Source organism: Natator depressus, chromosome 22, assembly GCF_965152275.1.
Source record: "Natator depressus isolate rNatDep1 chromosome 22, rNatDep2.hap1, whole genome shotgun sequence".
Lineage (NCBI taxonomy): Eukaryota > Metazoa > Chordata > Testudines > Cheloniidae > Natator > Natator depressus.
Window position 1 is genome coordinate 12,077,749 of NC_134255.1, and position 12,313 is coordinate 12,090,061.

At 47.3% G+C, this 12,313-nt stretch overlaps 1 protein-coding gene across 1 annotated transcript in view; it reads right to left on the reverse strand.

The window, feature by feature from the left end:
* Positions 1-12,313, reverse strand: part of GRIK4 (glutamate ionotropic receptor kainate type subunit 4) — a 297,360-nt gene that overhangs the window by 19,474 nt on the left and 265,573 nt on the right. Inside the window, exon 13 of the mRNA XM_074936850.1 lies at positions 407-520. Coding sequence (XP_074792951.1) covers positions 407-520 — 114 coding nt within the window. The remainder of the gene's footprint in view (positions 1-406; positions 521-12,313) is intronic.

Here is a 12,313-nt window from a genome sequence, read left to right on the forward strand (position 1 = left end):
TCTGCTATTTTTAGCCCCGCAGCCCGAGCCCCTTGAGCCTGAGTCTGCCGACCCAGGTGCCAAGACTCGGTGCTGGAGGGGGAGTGGGTTACTGCAGTGTAGACATACCCTTTGAGTCAGGTGGGGGCAGATCATGCAGTCCTCTGTGCGCTGAGCTCCCCCTGGAACCAGTGGGATTTGGCACTGGGAGTCTGAATGGCAGTGTCTCTACACTGAACCCATGCAGCTGAAACAGGGTGTGGGGGGGAGACGAGACAGGGGAGGAGGGTGGGGTTGGGGGTCCAGCACATTTGCGTTTAAATAAGAAACCAAAATATTTGTCTGAGTCATTCATTATTCCCCTATAACTACGTGCGTTTGCATGCAAATAACTATGACATACACGGTTATAAAATAGGTCTCTTACCATATGAACTCGGTAGAGAATGCTAATTCCCAAGGTCATGAAAGGTTTAGAGAAATCAATCACCTTCTCCCGTTCAGCCGTGATTGTCAGGCCAGCCACTGCCAAATCGGCTTTCTAAAGAGGAAGGAATGCAGAGAAGATCAACAGCCTGCCCCAAAGGCTGGACCCAAGGGGGCAGAGAAACCACACCCCTGGCAGAAGGATCCCCAGCTCCGAAGGACTCGTTCCCACAAAACCCGTAACCAAGGACACCAACCTATTCACTATGGGGGAAATCCTGGTCCTGTTGAAGTCAATGAGAGTTCTGCCATTTCCCTCCTGAGTGTAACTTCACCTTGAGCAGAGGACTTTGGGTAAGGCCTAGGCCCCACTCAGGCAGAGCCTAGGCCTTGTGCAGGGAATCTGCAAGGGGTAAATTTCACCCCACGTCACTGCAGAGTGTTGTTGTTGTCCAGGAACAGTCAGTGCTCTCCCAGCCTCACCAAGCCTTAGGCCAAGCTCAGAACAAAGACCAGTTGTCCCTTTTCAAAGATCGGAGCTCTAAGACACTCACCTCCCAGGCTTTCTCCCTCTTCCTGACCATAGTAAGTGGGGACCCGGGGAGTTCCGAGACTCTCTTACCTCAGCCTCAATTTATCCATCTGCAAAATACTACTCTCCTCCCTGGCTCTACAGACCATGGAGGTCCTTGGCTGGTCTCACAATTCCCCCCTGTTGCCTGTGGGCATATTTTCCTCTTTGATGGTCATTCACATTCAGAGCTCTGAGGTCTTGCACAGTGTTATCACTCCATCTTCTCCATGGTCAACCATGAGGTCAGACACCATAAGGATGTCCTTCCATGAGACACTAAGCTGGTCTGTTGTCCATCATTCCAACTACATACCCAGGCCACTTTGGGATCCTTGGATGAAAACAGCCGTAGAAGCACTGAGTGTTGTAATGGTTTGAAGAGGATACAAGCCTCACCCTACAAGGCATGTCCTTCCCTCTCCAAACAGGATTCTTGTTACTTACAGAGTGCCACAGGAGGGAGCTCACAGTTTAAACAAGATCATTAGAGATGCTTCCCAAGCCACAAAGTCTGCAGCGTTGCCAACCCCAAGAGTTCAAAAATCACGAGTCAGGCACGAAAAACAAAACAAAACAAAACAAGAGATTGGCTTAAAAATCATGAGATTAAAAATAATAGTCTCTTTGCATTGACCTTCTAGGTTTTTGAACTTTTAGGTGGTGGCTCAAGTCACATTTTTCAAGCGTTTGTCCACCGCAACCCTGCGGGCTAGAAACATACTTTTTAAAACAAATAAAAGCTGAGTTTCTCGTGTAATCATTTGACTCCACAAGATGGAGCTTTTTAAACAAACTCCTAAGACTCCCGATAAAATCGCAAGAGTTTGGCACCATCTCAGAACTCTCCCAACGATCAGAAGAGGTATTTGAATGCAAGCTTTGCATTGGGACGAGGAGCAGGATGACAGATCATGTGAAGGAGGAAAATGACACTGAGATGAAGGACTTGATGACAATGACACTGATGTGGATTGTGAACATCTGAGAGACAGATGGCAGTTTGGATAGAAGTCACAAAACAGCTCTAGTAAATCCTTTTTATATTCTTGGCTCCAGCTGACCCTTTCCATCCAGCAGCAATTTTTGAGGTTTCCGCAGTGGAACAAAGCCGAAAACTTCTGAACATTTTCACAAAAAACAGAATTGGGACTAAATGTCCATTTACAGAGCAAAACCTGAGCTTTTTAATTTGCAAAGGTGTGAGACTATGGTCTAGTGGTTAGGGTGCTGGCCGGTGATGTGGGGGAGACAGCTTTGAGACCCAGCTCTGCCTGAATCAGAGCAGGGTTTTTCATCACAGATCTCTCTGAATCAAACAGAGCAGGGATTTGAACCTCACGCTCCCCTATCCCAAGTCAGTGAGCTAACCATCAGGCAATAGAGAGTGAGTGAGTCAATCGATCCCTCTCTGCTGAAACCAATACATCCCCATGAAACATTTCATTTAGTCTTTCCAAGCAGTTCTCCTCTTGGGCAGAAACAAAAAGAGATCATCAGCAAGAAAGGAACCCCAAATAGCACTGGTGAAATATTTTGGGGACAAAAATATTCTTAATAAAAAAACAGCCTGGGGGGGAGGGGGGGAGGGAGAAACTTGACAACTTTTTTTTTCCTGACATTGTTTTTGAACCAAATCCTTTTGTTTTTCTCTCTTCCCTGCCCCTCTTTTTCATGGGCAAAATGAAGGAAAAAAAGGAAAAAAGTGGAGGGGAGGATGAAAGGGAAGGCAGAGAAAGAGAAAAGGAAATATAAAAAAAAAAATGAACATTTTCAAAACATTTTTGAAACCGAAGATTTCCATGAAAACCCCCGAAACTTGCTCCTTGTAGAATGAAGTTTATTTCAGGGGTTTTTTTTGTTTGTTTTTTTCCTTCAGAAAAAGATCTTTGTCATTTTTCAACCTGTGCTAACCCCAAAGGAAGGGTGATGGGCTTGATTCTACACCCACTGAAATCAACTGACTTCAGGGGGAGCAGGATAGGGCCCTTTAAAGAGCACTATTGTTCTTGGAGGAAATAGCTCTTTCCTTTATCCAGCACCCATCAGGACAAGAGAAGAGAGTTTTCCAAGTTCAATACAAGGGTAAAGTGGCAGGTTGAAGAGACACCGGTGGCTATGTCACCAAAAACACCAAAACCCTGGCTGGGTCAGCACGGGGCAGTTTTCCTTACTGCTCCCACGCTGGCTCTGCTCTGTGCTCTCACAGCTGTCACTACTGCACCTTCCACCAGCCCGGAACTCCCAAAGCTTAAAGTGAAGTGAGGGACACGATGAACCTACCCCCGCCCCCAGTGTATTTATTTTTCGGAAGAGGCTTTATATACCTTAACGGGGCAAAGCCAGCTTCCCCGCCCACCTTTACCCCAGCACAGGTGTGTGGTGATCCCCAGATGCAGGGAAACCAGGGCTGTTCTGCTACGTGGGGCAGGATTTGGGGAGGCCATAAAAGGGGGCACACACCTCCTATGTGGCATGGGCCATAATTCTGCGAGGAGGCTTTGGGGTGGAGCGGGGCAGCATGGGGGAGAAGCAGAGAACCGAAAACCAGAAGGGAACAGCAGATCATTTTGTCTGACTTCCTGCACATTCACATGCCCCACCCAGTTACTCCTGTACTGAGCCCAATCACTTGGATTAGACTAAAGTATAACAGCCCTCAGAGACTATTGTGTGCCACAGGCTGAGAACAGGAGGGACCAAGGTACATCAATGCCCAAAGCCCCTGGAACGGCAGGGAATTGAAATATGTGCAGATCATCCTAGCAAGCAACCTATGCCCTATGTTGCAGAGGAAGGCAGAAAAACACACACACACACACAAAGGAAAAATAGACCCCCTCCCCCTGCCCAGGTCCCTTTCGATCTGATTAGGAAAAATTTCCTTCCTCACCCTGAAAATGGCAATCAGTAAGAACCACCAGCCAAGCACCAGAGAAAGAATTTCTGTTCAGCCTCAGAACACCAGACCCACTCTCTCCAGTGTCCTATCTCCAGCCAAGGCCATCTCTGGTGCTTCAGAGGAAGGAGAAAATAAAACAAATCCAGAATGCAAGGAGAGGGACTATTTCCTTCCTAACCCCATAGGCAAGCAGCTGAAGCCCTGTGCAGAATCTAACGCCGATCCATTAGTGAACAGTAGCTACTGCAACCTCAATACTGTAGTCGCACCTGTGGAGCGGTTCCATAGCTGTTTTGTGGCTTGGGAACCCCAGTGAATTGCAGCGCAGTTTGGCTCTCTAGCTTGTGAGATGCATAGGAGACAACAGCCTACTACTGCTGCCTGCAAATATATTTGGTCTAATATGAACAGAAATGTTTGCATGAAATAAATGAATAACAACAATCAACTATAAAAAACAAAACCTTTTTCTCCCTTTGCACTGAAACAGTGTAGGAAACTGCTAGCTAGAAGAGTTAGAAAATGAAATCCGTGATAAACCAAGTGTGAAAATAGTCATCTTAGATTTATTATTTAAGATAAGTGAAATTAAAACAAGCAAATGAAATAATCCCCCATTAGAGACCATCAGCAGAATTTGAACTGTCAGCACTGCAGCCCAGACCAGAGGTTAAAGGAATCTCTCCATCAGCTGGCAGCAGAAGCAGGCTGCTATCCTCTATGTGGGCCAACCACTAGAGGGCAACACAACACACATTCTCACAAGGTTGTAATACACTTAAATGCCATCAATGGGATAAAGCAAATTAGATTTAAAAAAAATCCATCCAGATTTAATAATCTTCTAATGCAGCTAAGTGATTTTAATTTTAAATATGATTTTTATTATTGTAGCTCTCTTTAATGGCTTCAATTGCTTTTTTTTTTTTTTTTTTTTTTTTTAAAAAAAGGTCTGCACTGTTCTCTCAAATATATGTTTCTGTTATTTGCAGGGTAAGAGGGAGCTGTCCCATTCATGCAGGTGGGGGGAAAAAACAGCTTGTGTTTGGCATCCCTGAGTTTCACAAGGTTTGCAAGGCAGTCAATGCACTATAAAGTCTTGAAGGCCTGATAAAATATGCGACTTATTTCTCCAGATCCGTGCCTTAGTTGTAAATGCACTGTGAGATGGCAAATTTGTATGTGTGCTTCCCTCTGCATGCTGCCTGAACCTGCCGCTGTTGCAGGATTTTCTTAAGAATAACTGGATTAATCATCTTCTGGCAGAAGTAGGCAAAAAAAACCAACAACAACACAACCTTCCTCCATTCAAAGTCTCTGGGCTAAAGGGCTATAAAATACAGGAGAAGCGGCAAGAGCAAAAACAAAATATTGGTTTATTGGAGCTCTGCTTTATTAGCTGCAGGAAGAAAGGGGGGAAAAGGCTAGCAGAGCAGGAAAATCTACCCATGAGTTAGCAGGATGCATGGGTCGAGGAGGTGACAGAATCATAGAACTGGAAGGGACCTTGAGAGATTATATAGTCCAGTCCCCTGCACACGTGGCAGGACTAATTACACCTCATGTCACATTCTGGGCACATAAGATTTATTGGAGTAACTGGTGCCAAATTTTGTGACTGTATGCAGCTATAGATGACGCTTATTAAGTTCAGGCTGGAATTAGTCACAGGTCAGGGGGAATTTCTATCTATCCAGCTTTCCACCTAAGGTATTTTAAAAAGATATCTATCGTCATAACCTGGCATGGTGTCTAGATACTCGATTACCTGGTGTTATATAAATACCACCAGATTACAAAAGATTGGATCTATTGATCTGCATGCCATGGTATCTAAGAAATTCTATCATTCGGGGAAGCCTAAGATAGACCAAATAGGAGATCGCCAAAGAGACTGTATCTGAGGTGCTAAACGGAATAGCACTAAGAATGCTCTTGTCCCACATCAATCAACAGGTCAGTTTTCTTAATCCCTTCTCTGGTTGCAGAGCTTCTGTGTCCATGGTCCTTCCCCGTGTCTCCCAACGCCAAAGGGGTATCTTCCCCGTTTCAGCTCAGCCATGGGGCCCCTTTGGCCTTAGATGTGGTTGTGATCTACAATCAGCTGTGTTGGCTGCCGTGACATCTCTTTCCAAAGCACAGCTGCAGCCAGTGCAAAGGATTCTGGGGCACATGTGGAAACTCAAAAGACACCCAGTGCAGGTGACTGAGCACAGAAACAGGGACATGCTTTTCCAGGATGAAGTGACACAGGTCGGGAGGGAAGGCTTAGAAGGGAGAATACAGAGGACCCACTGAGCCAGCATGATGACCTTTCTCTCTGCATAAATGGCATGGCGCTTTAAGGAGGAGGAGGTTTGTACCTCCACCTAATGGTAAGATCAATTCTGCCCATGTGCCACGAACAATGTCTGTGTGATAGCTGTTGAGCAAAAGATAGGAGGGAGTCAGTGGACTTGTAGGCAGGAGAGCTCAGCAACTAACTACGTGTAAGTTAGCAACTAACTATGGTGTTGGTCCTGCTTTGAGCAGGGGGTTGGACCAGATGACCTCCTGAGGTCTCTTCCAACCCTGATATTCTATGATTCTATGTGAGGAAAGTAGTACCCCTAAGAGATAACCATGGTCGGACGTGGGCAGAGGCTACATGTTTGATACAACATCCCTGAGGGAGGAGAAACTAAGTCAGATTGTCCTGACAAGAAGCAAAGCACCCTCTACAATCCTGGAAGACTTGGTTCCAAGGTTACCGCATTTCAGTGTCACAGTAAATCCTATTTCCTGTACTGTACGTCAAGAAGGCTTACACAAATTTGAAGAGATTGTTCGCCTGAGACTGTGGAGATAGGAGAAACTATTCTTTTTAAAATATCCATCTTCAGTGATGAAGAAAGAAAAACCTATATAAAGGAATCACAAGTGTCCTTTATGCTGAATATAGGCCCCTTGCACACAAACTCACAGCATTTTCTTCACCTGGCCAGGAATTATTTTGAGCATCTAAACTTGTTGACCGAGGGTCAGATCCTCAACTGGTGTAAATTAGCATAGCTCCACTGATGTTAAAATACCAGTACAAAGGGGCAGTAAAGTAGCCAGACTTAGCCAGCTGATAATGCCCCACCCTCAGGGAGCTTTCCTCTGATGCAGAGCAGGCATACCCAGCACCAATTCACCCTCAGCCCTGGCATAAAGGTGAGCAGGGGATGGCAGCAGAGTTTACTGCGCCCCAGCTATCTCCAGCTCGCATACTCTCCTTTCACAACCTCTCCAGCTGGCAGAGCTTAGAGCAGCCCCAGGTTGCTCTAACCTACACAAGATCTAGTGCAAATCCATCCCTCTCTGTGATGCACAGAGTGGAAACTCTGTGACTCAGAGGATCTGGGCATTCATTTCTTTATTATTATTGTGCAGTATCTGAGGCTCTCTCACACACACACTGGGAAATCACACAGAGCTACATTCTGACAGCATTAAACTTTGGTGAGCCATCCCAGTTGTATTCTGTGCCTGAATATCATCTGACTAGAGCTTGTGCCTTTTGCCTCAAAACAGCCAAGAGAGACAGGGTTTTTCCCCCCCATGACTCACTGAGGTCAACGTATCTTAGTAACCCTGGGAGCTTCGCAAATGTTAACGCTCTACACCCACTCCCCACTTGAACAGAGGCAGAAGTTATTTTGATTTCATACCGCTACAACTTGGGAAGACATGCGTCTTCCTTCCTTGCTGCTTTTGTACTCTGCCCAAGTTCAAGCCATTTGTGCGTCTCACGCTGCCATTGTCTACACTGTGTTCCAGCTATAAATGTTAAATAAACTCAAAAAAGACAAAGTGCATTATTGTAGCGCAGCCAGATGCTTCCAGAGCAGAAGATTGCTGAAATGAGAACAAAACACTCGCTGGATCAGAGGATCCCCTGGTGGACTGGCGTTTGAAATGAAATGTATGACCTGCCTTAACTAAAGCTGCCATTAAGCATTACTGCTGTCTGCGTTCTGAACACACATGCGGAAACACACTCATGCTGCAGCTGGGAATGTTATTAACTGGTGAGGCTAAGCCTGGATTCTGAGCTGTTACACTATTAAACAGCCTTAAGAAGTAAAACGCTGGGATTTTCCATCCAGAAGACATGGCTCTCTCCTCCGGTACGGCCATCACTTTAGAGGCAGACGTGGCTCATCCTGACGCTAAAGGTGATAGATGGCGCATGATGTCAGTCAACAGTTTGGTAAGAAAGGACCTCATGCAAAAGTTCCCCGTGGCACTTAGGACGGCCTGGGAGATGATCCCGTCCCTGGCCCTTAATAATAGCAATGCCTGTTTTTTATAGAGCATTTCTCATCACTAGATCTCAAAGCCCTTCAGATCCTCACAACACACCTGTGAGGTAGGGGATTATAATTATCCGAATTTTATAGATGGGGAACTCAGGCAGAGAGAGGCTAAGTGATGTGCAAGGTTCAAAGTCATGCAGGAAATGGAGCAGGGAAATGAACCGGGTTCTCCCACAGCCTAAACCTGTGCCCTAACCATTGGACACAAACCTACCTCCCTTCAACTTCTCACGTGCTTCCTGCCAAGCTGGCGGAACGAAACTTAGCGAAAACCCCGAAGACTTGGTGGTTTTGGGCAGATGATTTTGTGTGACTTCACCCCTGGTGACACACACCAGGTTGACAGGCCTGGAAGCGCTGGGCTTTAGGAGTGTGAGTCCTGGACTTCCAATGAGATCTCTGCTCCTAAATCCCTTAACAGCTTCTGAAAAATCCTGTCGTTTTATCCACAGAACAGGGACGGGATGATCAATGTCAGGGCAAGCTTCTCCTGCAGTGTCCACTCATGTGCTTTGCCCCTGGACCATGTCTGAGCTAGAAAAGGGTGCTTCAATCTTCTTGATTCATTCAGTTCTTAAGACTGCCAACTAAGGGCCAATTAGTGCCATCACATGGCAACTACCTTTAGTCACTATGGAAACAGGCTTGATTCCAGCCGAAGACCTAGATGATCTCGATGCAGAAGTCTCCATGGTTCAACACCCTTCGAGTCCATCAAAGGGGAGAATTTTCATTCTGGTTTACCTAAGGGTGGAAGGGAATAGAGCACGATATCACAGCACTTGAGGGAGTGGCTGTGTGCATCCGATATTTTTACACCACATGCTAGGGATGGGAGAACCAGTTCGGACAAGAGCAGTGCTGCCAAATCACTATCCCCCCTCTATAACTGAACCTGAAACTCTCAACAGAAATGGAGCAAAGGCGTGTGGGGCCCTGATCTGCTAGGAGGTAATGCCTCGCAAAACACTTGGCCCGGTCTCCCCACCCCAGCCTGTCTCAGCTGCTCCAAGTGGACACTTCTTCCTCCAGCTCCCACATGAGCATGCTGCCAGCACCAACACCTAGCAGAAATCAGCTGTGCCGTGCTCCTGTGCTTTCTCTGCTCTTAAGTCCCAAGGATCCCACCGGTATCCTCCCCTGACCCCAGGCCTTTCTAAAGAGTCTGAAATCTTCGGCTAACATTCCCCACCTTCCTATGGGTTTTTTGATGCCTCTGAACTACCAGGTCCTGGCTGCAAGGGGAGGGGGATCTGAAATACCCCAGGATATAACTAATCTGGCAAAACTCCTAGTAGCCAGGGTGGCACCCTGCCTCTTTCACCTATTTTGTGCCATCCAAACTGTTTTCCAAGTCTAGCACTTTGGGGAGGTGGTTATTTCTTGCTGCCTTTATTCCCTTCCCCCAACCCCTCCAAATATATTGAGGCTTGGTCAATACTTAAAACTAATACAGGCATTGCTAAGTCAGCCAGGGGGAGTGAAAAAAACACACACCCTAGTGACAAAGCTACGTCGACAGCCCTTCAGCCCCAGCGTAGACACAGCTGTACCAGTGGAAGAGAGCTGCTGTCGACACAGCTAACGTCACTTGTGAAGGTGGTGTTCTTACTCCTTCCATCAGCCGACGCTGCGTCTATACTGGGGCAATGTCGGCGCAGGCTCTCTAGCGTAGACACAGCCTTACGTTTCTCACTGTCTGCAGTGCAGCTGCAATGCAGCTGGGCTCTCTGTAGGCTCACAAGGCTGGATGAGGAGTTTTTAAAAGCACAGTTTGTTCAGCTGACAGCCTGCTCACCTGGCTAGTGGTTAGCGCGTGCTCAGCATTGCAAGGGAATGTGTGATGCTCCGAACGAGCGGTCTGTCTAGATCAAATCTGCCGAATTGCACTGTGGGTGTGGCTGGTCTGTATGGATCCATGTACTGGTTGTTTACACTCCAGCTGCCCACTGGGTTTTACAGTAGCCATTTGGCACCTGCTACAGCTCCCATTGTAGCCAATGGGAGCAGCAGGGTCGGGCCCTAGAACTTGATATTTTTACGTACATTTGAAGCGAGGGAGCTGCTGTTTTTAAGGCCATGTGTGAATCGCCGGCTTGTGAATGGCAATAGACCAAAAGCCCCAGGGGCTGAAGTCTGCTGTTCACCACAGCACAGAGATCAGGAGCAGGACAAGCTTCTCCGCCAGCCCCACCTCCAGCAGTGTCTCTCAGCCCCAGTGCTGAGTCACCACCTTCAGGAATGGAAGCAAAATTCAGAGTCTGTGGTCCTTTGGGTCCTTGGCAACAGCAAGGGTGCAGAACTGTGGGACGTGGATGCTTATCCACTGGGAACAGCAACCCGACCATTTCACGCAGACCACCAAACAGCCACTAGCAGGGACAGCGCTCGCTTCCAAGGCGGGCTGGATTCAAACAATGGCCTAGCAATGAAACACTCCACATCCCCTTAACAATCCTTAACAAGCCCTTCAGTCTCACCAGGTCCTAGGAGGTGTCAAGTGCTCTCAGCGTCCATTGAAGTCAATGGGAGTTGAGGGTGCCCTACACTAAAAGGCTGCTTGGGCCTAATTTCAGAGCATGCCCTAAACCTAAGGGACCGCAGTCGGGACCCGTTAGGTTGGTGTGGTCAGCATGCTTCGTGATGGGAGACTGGCTGATCTGAACCAAGCCTGAGCGTGTGTGCTCTGCGGATTGCACCTGATTGGAGCCTGACACTTGCACTCGGGTCCTGTCAGGTTTGGGTCTGATTGCAAGAATCTACCCCACCCTTCCAAAGAGGTGTTCAGGACCGGGCAAGGTGAGCAGCCAGGTTGGCTGGAAGTGAACTATCCTAGAGGGTCTGGTCCTATTGAAAGGAGCACTGATGCTTTCTGCCTACCTGCCCTCTGGGCTCTGCTGTGGATTCAGACTAAAGAACAAGAACCAGCTCAGTGTGACTCTCAACGTGCTGAGAGCCAGGAGAGTTCTGCAGGATGTAACACAGGGCAATTAAAGACACCTCTGTTGGAAAAGATGGCTGCAAACCACAGAATTAGTCACACAGTCTCCATAGCTTACATGGCAGACTCTTCCTTAGATGGTGACACTCCCTTTGCTTATCCTCTCTATCTCTTCTTTCCACCCCCTCAACCTATTTGTCTTATTTGGCTTTACATGAGTCAGATCTACCAATGCAGTATCACGCGAATGTACTCCCTGCACCCCCATCTCTCCGCCCTGCTTTTCTAACTGAACACTGGCACCAACACCCTATGGTACTGCAAAGTAAAGTACAAACTGCTACCAGGTGGAGGGAAGGACGCAGGTTGTTTGTCACACCTGCCAGAGGCACGGCACCTGGTTTTTAAATAGTTTCCTTTGTGCTTGATTACCTCACCCCCATAGGAAGATACTATCCTGGCCCATCACAGCTAACCCTAAGAACACTCACAGAGTTGTTCTTGTACCCACGACTAGGCACTTTCGAGAGATGATTGAAATGACAGAATCATAGAATCATAGAATAACAGAGTTGGAAGGGACCTCTGGAGGCCATCTAGTCCAACCCCCTGCCCAGAGCAGGACCAATCCCAAATAAATCATCCCAGCCAGGGCTTTGTCAAGCCTGACCTTAAAAACTTCTAAGGAAGGGGATTCCACCACCTCCCTAGGTAACGCATTCCAGTGCTTCACCACCCTCCTAGTGAAAAAGTTTTTCCTAATATCCAACCTAAACCTCCCCCACTGCAACTTGAGACCATTACTCCTTGTCCTGTCATCTGCTATCGCTGAGAATAGTCTAGATCCATCGTCTTTGGATCCACCTTTCAGGTAGTTAAAAGCAGCTATCAAATCCCTCCTCATTCTTCTCTTCCATAGACTAAACAATCCCAGTTCCCTCAGCCTCTCCTCATAAGTCATGTGTTCCAGTCCCCCAATCATTTTTGTTTCCCTTCGCTGGACTCTCTCCAATTTCTCCACATCCTTCTTGTAGTGTGGGGCCCAAAACTGGACACAGTACTCCAGATGAGGCCTCACCAATGTCGAATAGAGGGGAACGATCACGTCCCTCGATCTGCTGGCAATGCCCCTACTTATACATCCCAAAATGCCA